This window comes from Macrobrachium nipponense, chromosome 12, assembly GCF_015104395.2.
Source record: "Macrobrachium nipponense isolate FS-2020 chromosome 12, ASM1510439v2, whole genome shotgun sequence".
NCBI lineage: Eukaryota > Metazoa > Arthropoda > Malacostraca > Decapoda > Palaemonidae > Macrobrachium > Macrobrachium nipponense.
Window position 1 is genome coordinate 71510623 of NC_087205.1, and position 21184 is coordinate 71531806.

At 36.4% G+C, this 21184-nt stretch overlaps 1 protein-coding gene across 1 annotated transcript in view; it reads right to left on the minus strand.

Annotated features, from left to right (window-relative positions):
- Window positions 1–8407: 8407 nt before the first annotated feature.
- The window catches only part of LOC135224598 (phosphatidylinositol 5-phosphate 4-kinase type-2 alpha-like), a 155442-nt gene continuing 142665 nt past the window's right edge, over window positions 8408–21184 (minus strand). The window contains exon 6 of the mRNA XM_064263755.1: window positions 8408–8955. Coding sequence (XP_064119825.1) covers window positions 8768–8955 — 188 coding nt within the window. The 3' untranslated portion in view covers window positions 8408–8767. The remainder of the gene's footprint in view (window positions 8956–21184) is intronic.

The window sequence follows — 21184 nt, forward strand, 5'->3', positions numbered from 1 at the left end:
AAACTGCTTATTATGTAGCCTTCAATCCTTTATTAAGCGCCACTGACGGAACATAAAAAAGGAGTATGTACAAAAAATAAAACGATATACAATGATCACAGCTCTTCAGTAATTATTAAGAACAAAAGATTTAAAAACGATAACAAAAACAGTACCGATATACACAGCCATGTTACTAAGAGGCTCATTAAACTGATGATGCCTTATGGTAATATGCATGCTGAATCTATTAGTGACAATCTGCATGGCTGCAATAGGTTTTCCCAACTACAAGTCAATGGCTTTGCGGGTCACTAACAAACAAGAACAACAAGCAGTCAAACTGAGGGTCTTGCAACATAGCTGATAACACTGAACAACCAAAAAGGTTACAATATAAGCTTTCTAGTACACATCTCATGAGCCAAAGATATTATATAGTATCGAATATATATATATATATATATATATATATATATATATAATATAGTTTATATATATATATATATATATATATATATATATATATAGATATATATATATATATATATATATATATATATATCTATATATATATATATATATATATATATATCATATTATATATATATATATATATATCTATTATTATATATATATATAATATATATATATATATATATGATACCCAGCTGAAAAAATAAAAATAAAGTTAATCCTAACATCCTCAGTACTCAACTGATATGTGACAGTGTTCAACTGGAAAAATAAATAAACAACATACAACCCTTCTCATCAAATATGACATGATAATCTGAAAAAAGTTCCTTAAGTAGTACAGTACCCATTTCTTCTTGTAAGCTTCATATTGAGCACTAACACACTCACACACACTATCTCAAAACTCAGAACAGATGATCATATCACAAGATGTACTAGATGCAGATATAATGTAGGACTAAAATAATTTTCTTACATCCAAACATTAATTTGTTCAACATTAATCAACCTTGAAATTACCAGTACGGTACATCTTGCCAAATACTTCGGGTAAAATTATAACAAAAAGCTAGACAGAAGAAAGACAACAAATATTACAACTGGAATAGACATTAATTAAAGCAGGGATAGTTGGCAAAACACAACAAAAAATGAGGTTTAAATGTAAAATTCAGTACTAACACTTGGCCCAACTAAAAAAAAAAATTGCAGACCACTTGAGTAATGTAAGCAGTTGGTCTAGGGCTAACACATGCACCATTATCAATGTGAAATGGAAATTGGATATTTTCATTTCTAAAAACTATCTTTTCTTTCCATTGTATGCCAGCATTCTCACTACTTCAAATATATCTTACTTATTCCTCATAGTCTGCATTCAGTTTTGCAACTGAAGTGCATCTGCAGCATTTCTTAAAATTTCCATACTTGTTGACACCAAATTCCAGCAAGTGAAAATGCAGCCAACGCTTAACAGCAGAACTTCAATGCAATCACATGGGGCCTTGAGAGTATTCTCATCAAAATTTCATCTTATGAATACATAAAATCAAAAGGAGTATATGTTCACTTGTTTTAAAAGAGGTAAAACTGTATTATGAACTACTTAAGTCTGATAATGACATCTACTATTAAAATACTTGAAAAAAGGTAAATGCAGTTGATAAGTTGTACATGCAACATAACAAATTCATGTGAGCAAAAGGACTTGTGGGAATTGTGCAAATCTACATTACAATAAGTAGCCCCTTATAGTCAACTTCCTACACAGGCTAAATGTCCTTCTGTTGAAAAGCAGCTACAAAGCCACTTAAAACAAATATGTTTCTCAAACTGCACTATAGTGAAGTTGTTCAAAGTGTTGTTATAGGAAATGCAACTTGAATAGTACTAATGGGTTTCAAGTGAAACTACAATTTGAAGATAAATGACATGCTATAGACTTGTTCTTGAGCTTTCATCTTCTGTTTCAGCTATAATGCAAACTGCTACTGTAGCAGAATTCTTCTGAGGAAAGCTGGATCTTAATACCTCAGAAAAATGTAACATACTAGGTGGCTCCTGACTGACACAAGAGAAAGCAAATGGGAAATAATATACCTACTCAAGGTGACAACACTACAAAGAAGCATTGGCGACGGAGTACACAAATTCAATTAATCAATACTAACTAAAATGCTACATTTCCATGTGTCTATAACAATACATTCAAGGATGGAGGCCAATGTGTACAACACTAACATCAACCAGTCAGATGCTTTTGTTGCCTTTGTCATTAAAGATAAGAATATAAAATTACAAAAAGGGGAAGGAGAATATGAGCACTTGACTAATGTACACCAGTGTTTGATGACTGAACCAAGATGGTCCAGTATTTGAAAGGCAAGTGACACTGGCAGATTGGATCAGGGGTTATGGGACATGTGGCAAGAATATCTACTTTAGCATCTGACTGGATTGCCAGGCGTATACTGCTGGTCTACCAATGGAAAATACTGAATGCATTTTCCCTAACATAATGTCAGATGGGACAATTCCAAAGATGTTGAGTTTATATACATATACTGTACTGATTACAAATAAATTATAATTCTATGATGTAATACCATTTCCAGATACTACTGTAATAAGTATAGCCAACATGACAGCTCATAAGAGAATGAAAATATTTGCACTATATTCATCAAATTAAAATTCCTCCTAAACTTATAATTGCAAATATGATCCCATCTTTCAAAGACTTGTAGAATTTAGTTGCTAACCATCAAAATACGCCTACCATATATTTTGGTAAATTAACCTATTAAATTTGTTTACATTTTATGATTACCTGTAAGGACAAATATGTGTTGATATTAAAATGGACTTAACACTCAACTATGCACTTAATGTATAGATCAATACAGTATATTTATAGATAGATTATTACAATGTACGGTACTGGCGAAATGCTTAATAAACTAAATTCTTGTAGAGATAAATCATGACAGGCATCGTGGGTCAACAACAATGGCATGAATAAACTGCTTCAGCATGTCAACATATGAATTGCCATGAATTCTAAATAAACATTCAGAAAAGTATGCTATAAATGTTTATAATAAATCATTTTCTTGCAAGACAAAAAAGCATGAACTTCATAAAAAACTAATGCCAATACAATTTGCTAACATCAAAAGTACAAGAATTGTACTTGTGAAGACATGAGTGATACATACAAATTGCTGCATACGTGGATTCTATAAAAAATTATCCTTAAAAATCTCTTGAATAGCATCAAACAGTCACTGGCATTAAACATATGTCCAGATGTACTACTTAAGAAATCAACTGGAACCCTTAGCTCCTTTGCTTAATGAGTGTACTATTGTTAATGAAATACTAAAGATATCATCAAGAGCTGTTCGAATTGCAACATATAAGTGGACTTCAACAAATGAGTGTTCAGTCAAAACCAAACATGGTTTCTGTACTGATTTCATGAACAGGGAAATGATTAAATGTCCCACAAGACATGGTGATTCTGTAATGGAGACACCTACAGATTACTAGAGCAGTGAAGGTATAAAATAAAAATATGAAAAACCTTAATTATTATTAAAAAAGAAACAAAAAAGCATTTAAATGAAATATCAAACAGTTAAGCAGGAATTACATTTTGAATTGACACGATTTGGGACCTATATAAGGAGCAGGTATTTACCAGTACTTAATTGTGCATAGTTCAATGAAATACCTCCAATGAATCTTTTTTTTACAACAGCAATATCATCATTTTTGGCCTGTTTTGACCTTCCTGACTTTTTAAAGATGCTTCCTAAAACATAGACTGCTTATGCCATTCCAATCTAATCTTAAATCTGTGTAGTTATGTATTAAAGCTGAAGCTGAGATTAGACTGTTTAAGTCAGGTTGAGGTAACTAGTCTTAGATACCAACCAATTAAGGCTTATTTTCTCTCCATTCTAATAAAGAAGAAGGCCCTTTCAAGGCCTCTAAATTCAAATAACTAAACGTTCATTCCCATAAGCCATTAAATCAAACACTTGAGCTCATTAGCAAAGCTTCCACTTTGCAATTTCATTATCAGATCTGGTGCAGCAGTTCAAAGATATATCTCCAATAATTGCTAACACCATCTTACTCTTTGGGATAAACTGATCAGATCTACCTTATTCACTTTCACCAATAAAACAGTTAATTTAACATAATGGACACAACATGCTGCTGTAATTCTTAGTATACCTTACCCCATCTTTGTACTTAAAAGCATTTCAATATCTGGTAATACCACAGCTTCTCACAATGCATGTGTAACATTAGACATTCAAAAGGCATATACAACATTAATGCTACAAATACGATAAAAAGAATTATACAAATGCACTGGGTAAATTGGTGCTGCATGACTGAAATTATTACTTTTGTATAACACATCTAAATTTAAAAGAGCTGCTTTAAGTGTAATGTAGTGTCACCGAGAAACACAGGACCACCAGTAAGTTGAAAAACTTTTTCACAAAAAATTATTTAAACTTTTTAACCAGAAAAGAATGCTGAATGGCTTAACAACAGTTTAGTTTCAAAATAACCCAAAATAAAGCCAGCAGAGTATCATACTGTTGAGTTTTATATCTCAGATTGTTTATCAAAGTATCTCCCAGATACTTAGCACAGCTGGTTACCAGAGACCCTCAATGAAATTGTTTTATTATCTTTGCATTTCATCACAATCATCAAAATTCAGTAGGAATCATGTTACTGTCATATGAAAATCTTAGCCATGCTCAAAATTACAACTGATGTCACTATGTTTCTTCTTGAAGAAAGATATCAATGCTGAGAATTAACCAAACCTTTGTTTAAATCTTAAACATGTAAATTATACTATACTCGCTTCATGTGGCAAATAAAGCTTTTTGAGAGTAAATATACAATGATATTTGCACCATCAACAACTGGGAAGTTGAAAAACTAGGGTAACAAATTATAGGAATTTCCTTGATACCACCCCTATGGCATAAGTGTGTTCCTTTCTACATAAAAAATTCAGATGTCAGTAAAGAAACAAGAAATTTATATGAAATAATAAAGTTTGACCTTGAAGTAGACATATCAAAAGGAAACAAAGGCTATAAAATAGACAATACAATAATAAATATCATAACCACATAACTTTGTAATTTACTATAAAAATGTTTGAACTGGCAACTTCTCAATAAATTAACCCTTTTGAGATTTTTGAGAAAAAAACTCTTCTGATTACAGTAAAAACACTCCATCGTACATTGCTGCTTGAGCTTAAAATAGTCACTTATTGCTTGCTGTATATTTTCTTTCATGACAGAATGCTGGGGTTGGTCTTATTTTTAATCCAAATAATTGCATGTTATTGCAGAACCTTGGAAAAATTAAGCACAATCTTGTATACTCAAAATGATATATTACAGATAACCAAGAACAAATTTTGTTACTTTCTATAAACCTAAAAAATTATAATCTACACATTCCTTATGCACCATGAAAATTATGATAAATTTCATCCTGATGATATATCTTTCCTATTTATGACAAGCTACGACACAGAAAAAATTAGAAAAAGGACAAGATTTTTGTGAATTTCTATCCTGTAATAGTTTAAAGATAATTCCCTTTAAACATCCATTATTTGCATAAATGAAGGTCAACCCATCGCCCGGCGCTCTTCATAGGTCATCACAATGCTACTAAATGTCAAAATATTTCATTTTCTACAATGATGTCATCTGACATCATGATCTCAAGGGTTAATGACTCAGTGTAATTTTTAAATGTCGAAGTCCTACAAAAAATAATGTTCCTTCATATGTAACATATAAATAATGAGAATAAAATGCTAAAAGGTAAAATAATTAAGTTATTTTGGAAGTTCTCTTCAAATAACAAAACTCAAGAAAATTTTAGAAATCCTAATGTTTTCAGAGTCAAGTTGAAATTATATATATATTTCAAAACCATATGTAGAAAGTCACTAGTGCTCAATTCAAAAATCCTATGTGACACTTTTTTACAAGTATGAAATCTGCCAGAATGCACACCAATTCTTGAGAAGAGAGGGATAAGTCCTCCACAAATAATCATCATCATAAAAAATCAAAATTCCTAGAAAATTAGCCAGTACCTCTCATGCACATGGATTAAGGATCTACTACCCCTTCAAGCCATTATTCCTATTATTTACCCTAACTGTTCCTGTATGTACTTTACAAACAACTTAATACTTTAAAAAGTGCTAACAACTAAAACTAAGGCAATAAACTATTTCTTGAAACACTAATGATGATATTTTACTATAATTCCTTGAGTTTTTCATTTGCTCTGCCCAGTTAAAAAAAATAACTAGGAGAGATGACTGACTAAACAGTTTCAAACTTGACTGAAAGCTTGAATTTCACGTTCCAATATGTTTGTCAAATTTCTCTAACTGACTTATGAGAATTAACATTGTTGACGAGATAACATAACTTCTTAAAACCTGATAGAAATTTGTTAGGAAATATGTTTGTTATTGATAAGCTATATCATTAAATAAATACAACATATTACTGACAGTACAGTACCAGTATAAAAAAATAACTAGAATACATGAACACAAACAAGGGATAATTGGCATGCTGTGGAAGACAAAACAAAACTGCTGTTGGAAATAAGTTCCATATATAATGAACTACAGTACATTAACTAAACGAAGCTACAATACAAATTACTGTGCATTGATATTAAGCTTGTCTGAGCAATAAGATAACCATTACTATAAAACAAAAGCACATTCATTAAAATATATCCTTTTTTAAAACACAGGTACTATTTTTCTTCTTATTAACATAAGAATATGCAGGTATATAACTGAAATACTTTATCATCATTACAAAAGTGAAAAAGTGAAGCTATATACTAAATGAGAGAATATGATTGCAGGAACTAATTTTAATGAGTATTTGAATAAACCACAGCATATTCCCAAAGTACGGCCATGTTTTAAATCATTTGTGAAAAATAACTGCACTGCCATACACCTATTAAACAATAAAACAAGATCCACAAAATACTTGTTTCATTAGCTACAGGCAATCAGAACACATATGTAAAAACAGAAATCCATCAAGTCAGTATTTAAACATGCCAAAATTTTAAACTAAAAACCCTAAAAATGTATAATTTTGAGTATTCCAGTATTAAAAAAAAACTAAGTATCATGTGTCAGGACACTAGACATCATCTGATTATTTGATCTGTAAAATAAAAAGCTTTTTAAAGTCAATCAATGCAATGGAAATAAACTGCACAGATATACTGAACTTCACTACTGCTTACAATCAAAATTAATGTACATTATGAATCATTGCACTGTCCTGGGTTATATATCTTCATCACCAGCAAGATCCAGACAACTTTAAGTGACACTGGATGTTAAAATATCTGAGAAAAAAAATCCCACAGCACCTACCACAACTTAAATTACCAATAAAAATTACATCTTAACATAACTTACACTTTCTTTAACCATATATGGCCAAACCACTTCTTACTTATAAAAGTATAAAGAGCACATTGCTTGTCAATAGAAGTTACGTTACAGCCATGATTTATAAATTTGCAAAAACTTCCACTTTTCCAAATTATAACAGCACTGTAATCACTGGATTTTCTGGCATCCTTGTGTGCTCTCAGCATCCAAACCTTGGAGAAATTACAGCTTATTATATAAATGCCTTGTAAAATGTAAAAATTTCTTTTTACTTTCTTTCTGAACTAAACACAATTCTCCAGCTTGGCATTATACGGTTAGTCATCGGTTGCCCATCCCTAAAACAAAATACCAATACCAACTAGCCATTCATCTACTAATTCCATGTGGCTGCAACAGTTACAAGACCACTGGTGTTTCTTTTGGTAATCTCACTCTTCAGCTGGAGCCAAGCCAGAGAGAGGTCACATCACCTTAAAGCCTACAATAACACCAGATAAGCTCTCCTAGTGCAGCTCAAATCAGGCTCCAGACTCTCGCTCCATTTCAGAATTAATCTTGAGTATACAGATTAAAGAATGAGATATATATAGATGAACAGCACTGTTTTATGGCTAATGGGCACACATTCTAATGCATTTTCTACTCTACCATTAATTCTATAAATTCCCTTAGTGTTAAGTAAGTTTTCTGACAATGCTATCATGAGCTCATCAGACACATCAGATACAGGGATGGTCAATTGTGAAATACAAATCATAGTGTGTGTTTTTGTGTTATATGTGTATGTACTATGTGTGTGTCTATAAATATATGTATGAATGCATGACTGATGTAAATAGTATGTATGTATGTATGTATGCATATATATTATAATTATGATATATATATATTATATTATATATATATATATATAGATATATATATATATATATAAAACTGTAATCAAACTTATGTCACTGTGTGCACTAAATGAACAAAATCTAATGCCACTATTCATGGTACTGGATAACATATGCAATACAACGGCCAATCATTGGTACTACAAGAAACTTATAACTCAAAGTATACTAAACCTTCTCTTACAACTTTACCATCTAAGCAGCAAACACAAACACTTTTCCACACTATATATTTTTCCTTTCTCAAGTACACTTTCTACTACCTTCATCTGTTATTAAGAACCCAAAGATTTAGTTATTAGTGCTCTAAGCTTTGAAAAAAAAATGACTTACTGACCTATGATATACACTTTAATTATGGACACAAAGGGATCTGTTATACCCCTCCTATACATTTACCTTACACAATTGCCTGATTCATAAAATCCAGAAACCTACGTCCATATTGGTCAGGTTCAACAGTGGATATTCCATCTGCATTTGATAAATATTTCACAGTCTTTGCAGCTTTAGCAGCTTGTTTCTTCACTCCATAATGTGTTAAAACATCTATAAGGGCCATGAAGTAAATTTCTCTTTGTGGAGCACCTGAAAATAAACATTTAAATTTCTTACAAAGTGTTCTTACAAAAACTTTTAATTAACCTCCAACTTTGTTCAAAGTTTCTATTAGATAAATACTCAGGGATAAAGTATATTAACTGTATGTGCTGTAATTACATAACACAATACATACAGATTATACCAGGACTTTTCTCTGAGGTTAAGAAAGTAATTTTCACACAATGACAACTCTGATGTTTTACTAGTTGATCATGGAGTTCTTATATAGTGACTAACACTGAATTACCTACTGCCTTTGTATTATTTTCAAAAATATAAATAGCATACACAAAATCTCTGTACTGATTTTACACTTAAAACCATGAAAACTTATACTAATTATAGTATATTAGTACATGCTTCAGAAATTAGACAAAGTTTCTAAAGCCATATCATCTTCGAAAAGTGCAGTAACTTTGTGAGTGGGTATCACATCTTATAAAGGTACATATATGCACTTAACTGCATATTTATGCATGTACAAAAATAAAAATATTAAATTTTTAATAAATATTTTATGCAGAAAAGCTTTAAAATGTAAAACTTTGCATAATAAATTCAACATGAATACTTTTACAGGATTTTGCAGTATTTCTGGAGGGTTTGCAAGTGTTTGCTCTATTGTGAATTCGCGCAAATCGAAACGCATAAGTTCGGGGTATTACTGTATACAGGCAGCCTGCGGTTAACAGCGCAATCGCTTAGAGGCGAATGTTTTATGGCTGTTGTCAAAAATATTAATTAAAAAATAAGGCATTTTAAGGTATTTTTACGGCACAATTTTTGGTTAAAAGTGGCGCTAGCACCATTATGTCTAACGAGAACATACATTTGTAGAAATACCGTTCAGACCATAAAGGCTATGCAAATGATATTAAACAATTTTATGGAGAGTTATTACACAGGTATTAGGGAAAAATATATGCCTCTGACGTTGTCCTATGCCGAAAATATAGTTACATAAGCGCAAATTTAGCTATGGATGTGTTCAATTTATAAATGTTCATGCTTTTATGTTTAAAATGTGTATGAAAATGTATTACGTATAGGGTATTTTTATTTATGCACAGAAATATAATACAAAGGCAGCTTTTGAAACTGCCCTTCACGTTATCAAAGAGGTTGTTTTTTATGTTCTTTCTTGTGAGCCGCCTCCTGCCGCTCTTCCGAAAATATAGTTTTAAAAAGTGCAAATTTAGTGATCGATGTGTTGATTTTATAAATGTTCCTGCTTTTATGTTTAAAATGTATATGAAATTATATTACGTATAGGGTATTTTTATTTTTGTACATACATATAATACAAATTAAGGCAGCTTTTGTAACTACCCTCCACATTATCAGAGGATGTTTTTTCAGGTTCATTCTTGTCCACCATTGTTCTGAAAAATGCATGGTGTTATTTTATTAATTTGGGAGCTAATTGTAACTCATTAATGAAACTTTAGCTTTTTGTTATAATGAAACATCAGCTTTTTGTTATAAGTTTTAAAGTATTTATCTTAAAAATATGTATGAAAAATGTATTACAGGTTACTTATTTTATTTTTGTACATGAATATGATACAGTGGCAGTAAGCTTGTCCATTTGAAGTCTTCGTAACAGCCCTTCACATGATGAAGACAATAGGTTGTTCAGTACTCCCTAATAATAAAATTTTAATTCATATAATTGTATCACGTTTTTACAGTGGACCCCCCGTATTCGCGTTCTCTGGATTCGCGGACTCACACATTCGCGGATTTCTCTCGGGAACGTTTCCCTGTATTATTCGCGGAAAATTTGCGCATTCGCGGTAATTTTCTATGAGAAATATCCACAAATTCCTGGTTTTTGTTATCAATTTCATCATAAAATGCACTTTTTGTGATAAAACTATTAAAAAAACCAAGTATGAAAATTTTTAGTGGTTTTTCTTAAGTTTTAACTAACAAAATAGGCTGTTTTTAGCGTTTTTATAGAGGTTCCAAACATTCGCGGATTCTAACTATTCGCTGGGGGGTCTGGTACGCATCTTTGTGAATACGGGAGGACCACTGTATAACAAATTATAGTATTTACAATTGTTGCATAAATTGTTTTTTAAAAGACAAAACTCATGTATACATTCGATTTTGCAACACTACAATTTGTTTGTTTTTCCATGGGATAGAAGTACAAAATATAAATGTGCAACTTGGTCAATTTTTGCCTTTGTTACTTGAACAAAAAATTGAGGTATGACCGTACGAGCTCAAGATGCCACTGCTACGTAGATGGCATAGTGACGAAAATTAAGAGAAGCATAGAAGAAAAAGTAAATACAGTGGTCCCCCCGTATTCGCGTGGGATGCGTACCAGACCCCCCCGTGAATAGTTAGAACCTGCGAATGTTTGGAACCCCTATAAAAATGCTAAAAACAGCCTATTTTGTTAGTTAACACTCAAGAAAAACCCGCTAAAAATGTTCATACTTGGATTTTTTAATAGTTTATCACAAAAAATGCATTTTATGATGAAATTGATAAAAAACCCAGGAATTTGTGGATATTTCTCATAGAAAAATACCGTGAATGAGCCAATTTTCCAAGAATAATGCAGGGAAATGTTCCCGAGAGAAATCTGTGAATGTGCGAGTCGGCGAATCTGGAGAACGCAAATACTGTATGCATCTTTTCCATAAATCTTTTAAAAAGTTATACATTACTTTGCTGTATCCAATAATATTGTATGTACATTCTCACATTATTGTATTATAAAACACAACGGCAAATTTAAGCCAGTATTCCGCGGAGCGGCCAAAGTTTTGTTTTGAAATTAGCTGATGGCGAATAAGAGTTTGTTTCAGCATATTCAACGCAATTCTGAGCAAATTTTCTTGCTTCTACTTAGCATAAACGAATATCTAGATACTTGACATATATGAGACAAGGTTATTTTTCCTTAAACGTGCTTTTAGGTGGAAATATGAATTGAATATGTCTCATTGTGATTGTGAACTAATTTTTTTTGTTTTTTTGTTAACAGATTACGTTGGCGGCATGTTTATTGAGTAAAAAAAATTACGTAATTCCATTCGCAATTTTCCTTTATATCAATGTAATACGAACTTTACGTTATTTATCTTATATCAGTATGAAACCAACAGTAAAATGTGTTCTTTCAAGCACAATACTTTTGATTAAAATGATTTTATCTCAATTTTATCTACGGTTGTATTTGATGGCATACGTTTACTGGAGTTTTATCCTTGTTGCAGATGCACGATAATGGTCATTAGCAGCTTGAACAGTTTTCTCAGCTTCAGTTATAACTAGGTTTAAATATTACAGTATATTTCCCAATTGATCTTTGATCTACATATATTGATCTTTGATCTATAGCGAATAAAGTTATTACATTAAGATATCTCAGTTCTATTCTACATAACTTCATTTATAACAACTATGGTAATGGTGTACAGTAGGGCATCAATAATCACAGGGGATAGGGCCCAGAACCCCCCCGTGATAAGTAAATATCCGTGTTATCCTGGTACCCCCTCAAAAATTGCTAAAAACTGCCTACTTTAATAGTTAACCCACCCAAGATCACTATGCCAATGTTTATAACTGCCTACTTTAGTTCAAACACCAAATATGTCTTCAACTATCACCTTAAACTAAATTCAAGATAGTTTGAAAGTTATTTTACAACATTAGCCTTAAAAATATATGTAGTACACGTATACGTGCTACTGCACATATGTAGCCTACTAGTCTATGGATTACAGCTAAAAGCCTACATATGCTTGCTCATGTGGGCCTCTTTTCTTCACAATACATGTTAATATATTACACGTAATAACCTTCATCTGGCGTTTAGGCTTCTTTCCCATAAGAGTAAAAGAATTGGGGCTTTTGGATGCTACATAATTAACTCGTTTATATGGGTACAATTTAAAGAACACGGCGAACACGACTTCAATAACAACATAAACAAAACGTAGTTAGGGCAGTGTTGCCAAATTGGAATGGCAATTTCTTGCTAGATTTTGCTCCATAAAGTGCTAAAAAATTCACATCATACACAACAATGCCACCCAGCCAATTTCAACCGATTACTCTCGTTTTTCGATTCAAATATGTTTCTAACATACACAGTTACTTGTACATTACATTACATGATCCCTAGTAATTTCAAAACCTATTCTGTTAAATTCCTGAAAATGGTTTTGCAAGATTTTGTTCTTTTTCTTACATGATATACGTATCAAACATAGTAGATTAAAAGAAATATTAAACTTAACATTACAAAGTTTTGATGTCAAAATACGTATGCTAGATGTATTTGAAAACAAATGCAAGTTTTCCTGCCAGATGCTGGAACAAAAATTTTCTTGCTAATTACCTCAAGAAAATGAAATCTAGCATTAAAAATGCAAAATTGGTAACACTGGACGCAACAGATCCGTGTTAGTAGTACAAATAATAGTTATTGTATCATTAAAAATATCAAAAACGAAGTCGCAAAGCAGATTCTATTCATGTTTTTCTAAACACTTAGCCTAAAAGGAAAACTTTATTTTGTTTGTTTCATCGTGCCACAAACCCCTGACAATGCAGAGTACATATGATCATTCTAAACTATCATTTACTACCAGAATAACAATGATATTGTGTATTGAAAATGAATGTTACGTATATTCCCAAACATTATTACTACCATGAGTACTATTACAATTTTGAAAGATTATCTTGCTGTGAACGCTACCATAATTTTGTCAGCTGGCTGGCTTCGCATAGATAAAAGTTGATTTCATTTATATGAAATTATTACACGAATAGCCTTTTTATTACGAAGATATGTCGATAATATAGAAGGTAAAAAATGGTTCTACTTATGTATCTCGTTTACGCTTCATCGCCGAGAGAGAGAGAGAGAGAGAGAGAGAGAGAGAGAGAGAGAGAGAGAGAGAGAGAGAGAGAGAGAGAGAGAGAGAGAGAGAGAGAGAGAGAGAGAGAGAGAGAGAGAGAATTTCATTTACACTTCGTTACCGAGAGAGATTCTTTCTTCAGATCTCCATTACATGAAGAATGAGTAAAAATGTATTTTATTTTAACCTTTGGAAGTCACCATTGAATATCGGCAGTGACAACTTGAACACAACTCGATAAACGCTCGATAGTTATGGCAGATGACGTCAGCAATCAGCTGTTTCTATAGAGCGCGCGAGAGAGAGAGACTGTTGCCTGATTTGGTTGTAACATTGACAGATATCCATTAGCAAAAGTTGAATAGTTGTGTATTGAGAATAATGATCACTTTAATAAAACTGTTGTTTTACTGTGTCTAATCATAATGCATGTATTATTACCATATTATAGTATTATGATATGAACATAACAATCTACCATTTGCATTCTGGTTTTGTTTACATTCTTAAAATAATCAACTGATGTCGTTTACCAATATCATCACTGTTTTTAGTTGCCGAATGGAACTTAATTCAGAGATATTCCTATAATATATAATGTGAGAATGGTTTTATTACCTTTATTGTCAGTTAATATCATAATGCGAATCTGTTCATGTGTTGGTGGTTATCGCACTGCAGCTAGGTTTAGCCTACCAATGAACTTCATACACATACCTTGAATAGGCTATTTATTATGAAGATATGCCAATAATATATAAGGTGAGAATAGTTTTATGACCTTTATTGTCAGTTAATATCATAATGTGAGTTGTTTCATTTATGTTGGTTATTATCGGACTGCGGCAGAGGCATAAGCCTACCGATAAACATCGCATACGCAACAAGTTTGTCCCGCGATGCTGTGATTCTCATACTAGCGATATAGCATGAGAAGCGGTCCAAGAAAAACCTGTGAATGACTGATTCCGTGATTACTGATCTGCGATTAAGCGATGCCCCACTGTACTATAGTACGATGATTGAAATACAAGCCAAACAGATGTTATCCAATTCTGTTGTACTTAGAAAAAAAAAAAATTGTTTCTCGTTCGGTTGTTCATGGCTGTACTGTACACGTTTACGCAACGAGTATAACGTTAAAACCATACTTTCATCATTCTCTTGCTGTTTTTGAACTTATGTAACTAGAAGATGGGATAAAGTTAGGCTATTGTAATTTGGTCTCTCATAACATCAGATTATTGCATGACGAATTATTGTAACTTGAACACTACAGCTACCTGTACACTGTATAAAACCTTATTATATCTTTACATACTCTAGACACCCAAAAGATTAAAGCTAGGTTTTTTTTCCCTTTACAGTATTTACAATAATATAAAGTACTGTACAGTAATACTGTACAGTAAATTCTATAGTACTATACTGCATAAATATAATTTTACTTATTGCGCCATTGCGGGATTACGGCACCATTTGACTGTCTAGGGCGCTGTTAACTGGTCTAGAATTTTGAAAGAAGGTGTGCGGAGGCCGTAGGTTTTAAAATCGATTAGCGTTGAAAATCACTTAGCGTCGGCGGCCAGGAGCGGAACCCCTGCCGCTAACCGAGGCCCACCTGTACTGCTGCTGATGAAGTTCTGAGGTAGGTGGACATATCTCGCGTTGTCTCCCGATAAAAGCTCTTCTCTCTGAGGAGATGCTTGATAGCCTCCATCCGTGAAGAGAGAGAGACTCGACAGTTTGGTGAAATGTTTCTATGTGAGGCTGTCGCAGAAGTTGTCGCCATGGTGGGATTCTCCTTGGCGCCAGAAGGTCCAGGAACCACTCTCCTTGGGCCATAGGGGTACCACAAACATCATCCAGAGATTCCGAGAGGCCATTACTCTGTTCAGGACCTGGCAGATTAGGCAGAATGGGGGGAATGCATATACTTCGATGTCCTCCAAGCAATGTTGAAAGGCATCCTCTTCCAGAGCCGGAGGGTCCGGCACCACTGAGCAGTACACCTGTAGCTTCCTGTTGAAGCATGTTGCAAAGAGGTCCAGTAATGATCTCCTCCATACCTGAAACAGCCTTTCTGCCACATCCTGATGTAAGGACCACTCCCTTCTCAGGATCTGGTTCTGACGGCTCAGTTTGTTGGCCACTACATTCTTCCTTCCTGGGATGTATCTTGCCAATAGTTCCACCATGTTGTCCACCGCCCACAGGTGTAGGTTGACTGTCAGTGAGTGCAGTTAGACGTGATATTAGGCCTCCCTGCTTGTTCATGTAGTTGACCACTGTGGTATTGTCTGACATCAGAACTACCGAGTGTCCCTCTACTTTCTCCTGAAGCTCTCTGTCCCAGAAAGGCTGCTTTCAGCTCTAGCACACTGATATGCAGCCACTTTTCCTCTGCACTCCAAAGTCCTGAGGATAACAGTTCTCCCAGGTGGGCACCCCACCCCGAGCTGGAGGCATTGGAGAACAGCAAGAAGTCAGGGGGGAGGGCATATGGGTACACCCCCCCCACCCCCCCCCCCCCCCCCCCCAGTGTAGTGTTCCGATCGTCCAACTACCACTGAAGATCTTCTCACTTCCTCTGATAGCGGTACTCTCCACCTAGGGGAATCTCCTGCCGGCGACCAGAATTCTTTCAGCCTCCACCGCAGTGATTAAAGATGTGTAACTGACCATGAGGGACTAGCTTCTCCAAGGAAGACTGAATTCCCAGTAGTACCTGCAACTAATGAGCCAGTTGGTCTGGTTATGAAAAAAATGTGCGCGCTACTAGACGCAATTTCTCTAATCTCTGGTCCAATGGGAAGATTCTTGACTCGGTTGTGTTTATCACCATCCCCAGGTAAAGTGTCCACTGGCTGGGAACCAGGTTTGACTTCACCAGATTTATCATGATACCCAGTTCTTGACAGAACCGAAGGAGTTGGTCCGTTCTGGAGTAGCTTGTCGCTGGAGCTTGCTAACACTAGCCAGTCGTCGAGATATCTCAGAAGTTGAATCCCCTGAGTGTGAGCCCACGACGAGACGGTAGAAAATCCTTGTGAACACCTGGGGTAATGTGGCTAATCCGAAGCATAGGACCTTGAATTGGTAGATTCATTCCCTGAAAACAAAGCTCAGAAACTTCCTGGATGAAGAGTGGATAGGAACCTGGAAGTAGGTATCTTTCAGGTCTATTGAAAGCAAGAAGTCACTGTCCCTTACTGCTGCTAGGACGGTCCCAGGGGTCTCCATTTTGAACATTGTCTTCTTGATGAACAGGTTCAGGGATTACAGGTCAATCACTGGCCTCCAATCTCCCATTGTCCTTGGCACCAGGAAGATACGACTGTAAAATCACCATTTTTGAAAGTAAATTGTATTTTTTCTAACTATAAAACCTGAGGTCCTTTACATAAGGAATTACTTTCAGCATAGGCTGGAATTACAGCCGTTAAATTCTTGAACAAGGTGGTTAGGCAGTAATTACCATCTAGTAGGTGGGTAGGCCCACCTGGCCGGATGTAAACACTCCACTTTGCCTTTCGGCCCAGGTTTCAGATTGAGGGGTGGCATGAGGTGGTGGGCATGTATGTAAAGGAACTGAGATTTGCAAAGCTAGGAAAAATAAATTTACTTTCTAAAACTGTGATTTGTTCCTACACAGTATACAAACCCTTGGTCCTTTACATAAGGAAGACTCACTGATTGGTGGGAGGAATGTGAGTGAGCCTCTGGAACTGACTGGAGTTCTGCACACCTGAGCTATTCCTCCTGATCGTAAGAGCAAGGAGGAGTGCCCTGCCTCTGACAACTTGATCGGAGTATAGGAGCTGCATGATCAAGAGTCAGACTTCTGGGCCTTTTCAAAACGAGTGAGGAATCATAACTCATCCGAAAAAGGGCTGGGAAGAATAATAGTTGGAGGCATTAATGCACAGTTCTGGGAAGGGTTTGTATTACTGCCAGTCTTCTTCCTCCCCTTGCTAGAGGAAGAAGCGGGATTGCTTCATGATTCTGATAGGAAAAATAGAAAGAAGCTCAAAGTGCAAGCTTACCGCATCAATCGCTCAACCAGCCAGTGTAAGTTCGAGTCCTATCCTCAACCTGAAGAAGAGGAGTAGAAGGACGAGAAGGGTAAGGTGGAGAGGCCAGTCACTCTCGCATCCTTCTTACCTCTAGATCCGCACACCATAGGCGAGATGCAACTTGTCCTCTTGAAGGAGCCAGGTAAGCAAACACAACCTGTGAGCATCCACCACCGATCCAAGGAAAAGAGGTTCCAAGGACCTGTGGCCATACCCAAAGGAAGGAAAATATAAATATGGTCACAATGAGACCTCATCTTTCTTTCGGTCCGACATATTCTTCGGAGTGATGAAATGTATCCATCCAACGGACATATCCAAATGCAGAGAAGTCTCTCATGATCTCATAAGATTCGGAGAAAGACGTGTCATTGGACACTTCTGCATTAGCAGTTTGCAGTGGATAAAGGCATCGACACTCAATGAAGAGTGTCCATCCTTCATAGGTACAGCAACACACCAATAGGACAAAGTAATTACTGATCTGGATCAACCAATACAAAGTCCACAGTGCAGAGAATATGAAGATGCCGACTGATTGAGGTGCCACGCATCCAAAACTTAAGACACAAATCACAACATGACACTCGCATTTTGAAGGGTTATGCTGAGAACAACTATACAAATCGTCTATCTTGTTCACCAACCATGTAGAGAGATGAGATGATAATTCTCGAGAGGCATGTGCTGACCGGAGTTACACGCAGTAAAAGCTGGCGAGAACTTGCCACGTCTTGTTACACATCTATCTTTTTTGTAATCGAACCTCATGAAGAGGACTACACAGAGGACCTCCTCTTATCTCCTTCAGAGGCTTGTCCTGAGGGACAGCGACATTGATCTTGGCACCTGAAGAATAGCCATTCCTGGATTTCACAGGTGGGTCTGAGCCACCAACACGGCTTGCTTCCTTCTCTCAACCTGCGCCACTATCGTGATGGAGAGAAGACTACCTATCACTGAGTGTGGATATACAAACCCCCTTGGGGGTTGTACACTTGGGCGCACCCATACATGAGTATACCCGACACAGCCCTGGTTCCATGAGCACTCTTGGAACCCATGTTCATTCTCCTGGGGCTCCAGAGACACCATATTTGTGGATAGTGTCCAGGTTCCCGCTCCAGAAGAAGCAGGTGAGCCGAAGAGACAGCCAATTACTTCCTCTCCATGGAAAGGGTGCAGACCCTTAGAAGTCTCGAAGCAAGACTTCTTAAGGGGCGGATAATACCTTCCTCTTCTTGGGACGTGGAAACCTTTAAAGAGGGAGGTTAGGAGGCGTCAGATGATGAAGACAAAAGATGATGACCCCGTGAAAACTTGCGGCAACACAGGAAGGGAGGGTGCTATGTCATGGCAAGGAACCGCACCAATCAAGAGCTGAGAGTTCATTTATTAGAGCCAAGCATTCAGATTGGCAGATCGAGCTGTCTGGTCGAGCTGAGCAGATCACCATTACATAATTGAGAGTGGTAATCATCCTAATTAACTGCTCTCCTTCGAGGCTGAAGCTCCGGAAGAAGAATAAGAGGGATTCTGTGTCTGCTGTCCTACGTGTTTGGACCCTAAGGTCCAATACACTAACACGGTACTTGACCATTCATCCAGAAGGTGTTGCATGCAGTTCCAAGCTCTACATAACTCCAAACCAGACTGAGGAGTGAACTCATCTGTACTGGTAAAGGCTCGTCTTGCCATCCAAGCACTCGTGATAGTGAGCACTTGGCGAGTGTTAGAATTCATAAGAATTACCACGCTCGGCGAGAAAAACCAGACTCTTGTAAGACAATAATTGGGCGAGCCTTGTCTCGCCCTGGTACTCGGCAATATGATGTGCTTGGCGAGACTCCCGATTATTGTAATACCTATCGGGGATGCCCGTTGCCTGAGTGTTTGGAAATCAGAGAAAAAATCTCTCTGCAAAAGCTAGAAATTTCAAGGAATTTAATGGCTTAGTGAGACACGATATTCATGACAGTTACCGGGGATGTCTATCTCGCCCGAGTGTTTGGAAATTACAGAAAACCATAACACTCTGAGAATGCCAGAAATTCCAAGGAATTCAAGCATCCAGTTAGATTCCCAGGTATTGTAGTAATACTTATCAGGAATTCTCGTCTTGCCCTAGTGTTTGCAGATTGTAGAAGACCAAAACACTTGGAGAGTGCTAGAAATTCTAAAGACTTTAAGTGCTCAGCAGGACCCCTGAATTTTGTCAAACAATCGTTGGGATGAGGCTCCTCCTCGATTTCCGTAGAAGTTTGAGGAGGAATTAGCATAAAAACCAGCACTTAATGCAAGCATTTAAGACTGGATTTACATAAGATCCTTCCTCAACGACGTGGACGTACGTCCGGTAGGACCTTAAGATCCCTCCAGGAACGTAGTCCCCCGACACTGAATCCTAAGGAAAGCACTCTACAGGATCCTCCTATTCACCTCACCCCTCCCGGTGTAGCCATAGGAAGTAGAGGGAATAGGTGAAGAAAATTGGACGCTCTCGCTCGCCTTGCTAGCGAAACTAGCAGGAGAAGCGAGTTATGGGCAGCCATAAACCTGCGGTGATGGCCACAATGTGAGTCTAGGAAAGCGTTATCGTCTGGAGAAAATTATTTCCCGACACTTTGGTGAAGAGAGCCGGTACCGTCAGATGCGTCCAAGTCCTCTTTGAGGCCAAAACCTCTCAAAAGGACCGAATGGGGGGACCCCATACCAGTCTCATTGTGTGCATGGTCCCGTGGGACCGTCACATCAACCCTGGGAACCGAGCAATCATTGCGAGAGCAATCACCAGCAAGGTGCGAGTCACCTGAGCGACTTGCTCCTTTCTTCCACTCAGTGCCCTAGTCGTGACGGTGAGCAGACTCAGTGTCACCAACTCTGGATACACGCGAGTCCAAAGATTTATGTGCACTCGGGGAACTCGCAAACGAGTGCCTGACACAGCAATAGTCTTAGGGGCAGAACCTCTAGGACTAGCAGCAGAAGTGTGAACCAAAGTTTGCGCTTCTACAGCTCCCGACCAGCTAGGCCCTGGGGACAGCATGACAGTTCCCATTCCTGAAGGAACGGGCAAGCCAGTGGAAGACCCAACTGCCTCCTCAAACTTCAGTTCAAGGAGGCAGACCCTTAGAAGTCCCGTGATGAGACTTCTTAGGGGGAAGACTACCTTCTCCTTCAATAGGGAGCCTTAGAAGTCGAAGGGGTGAAGGCTGATGAAAAATATGATAATTCCGAAGAGGA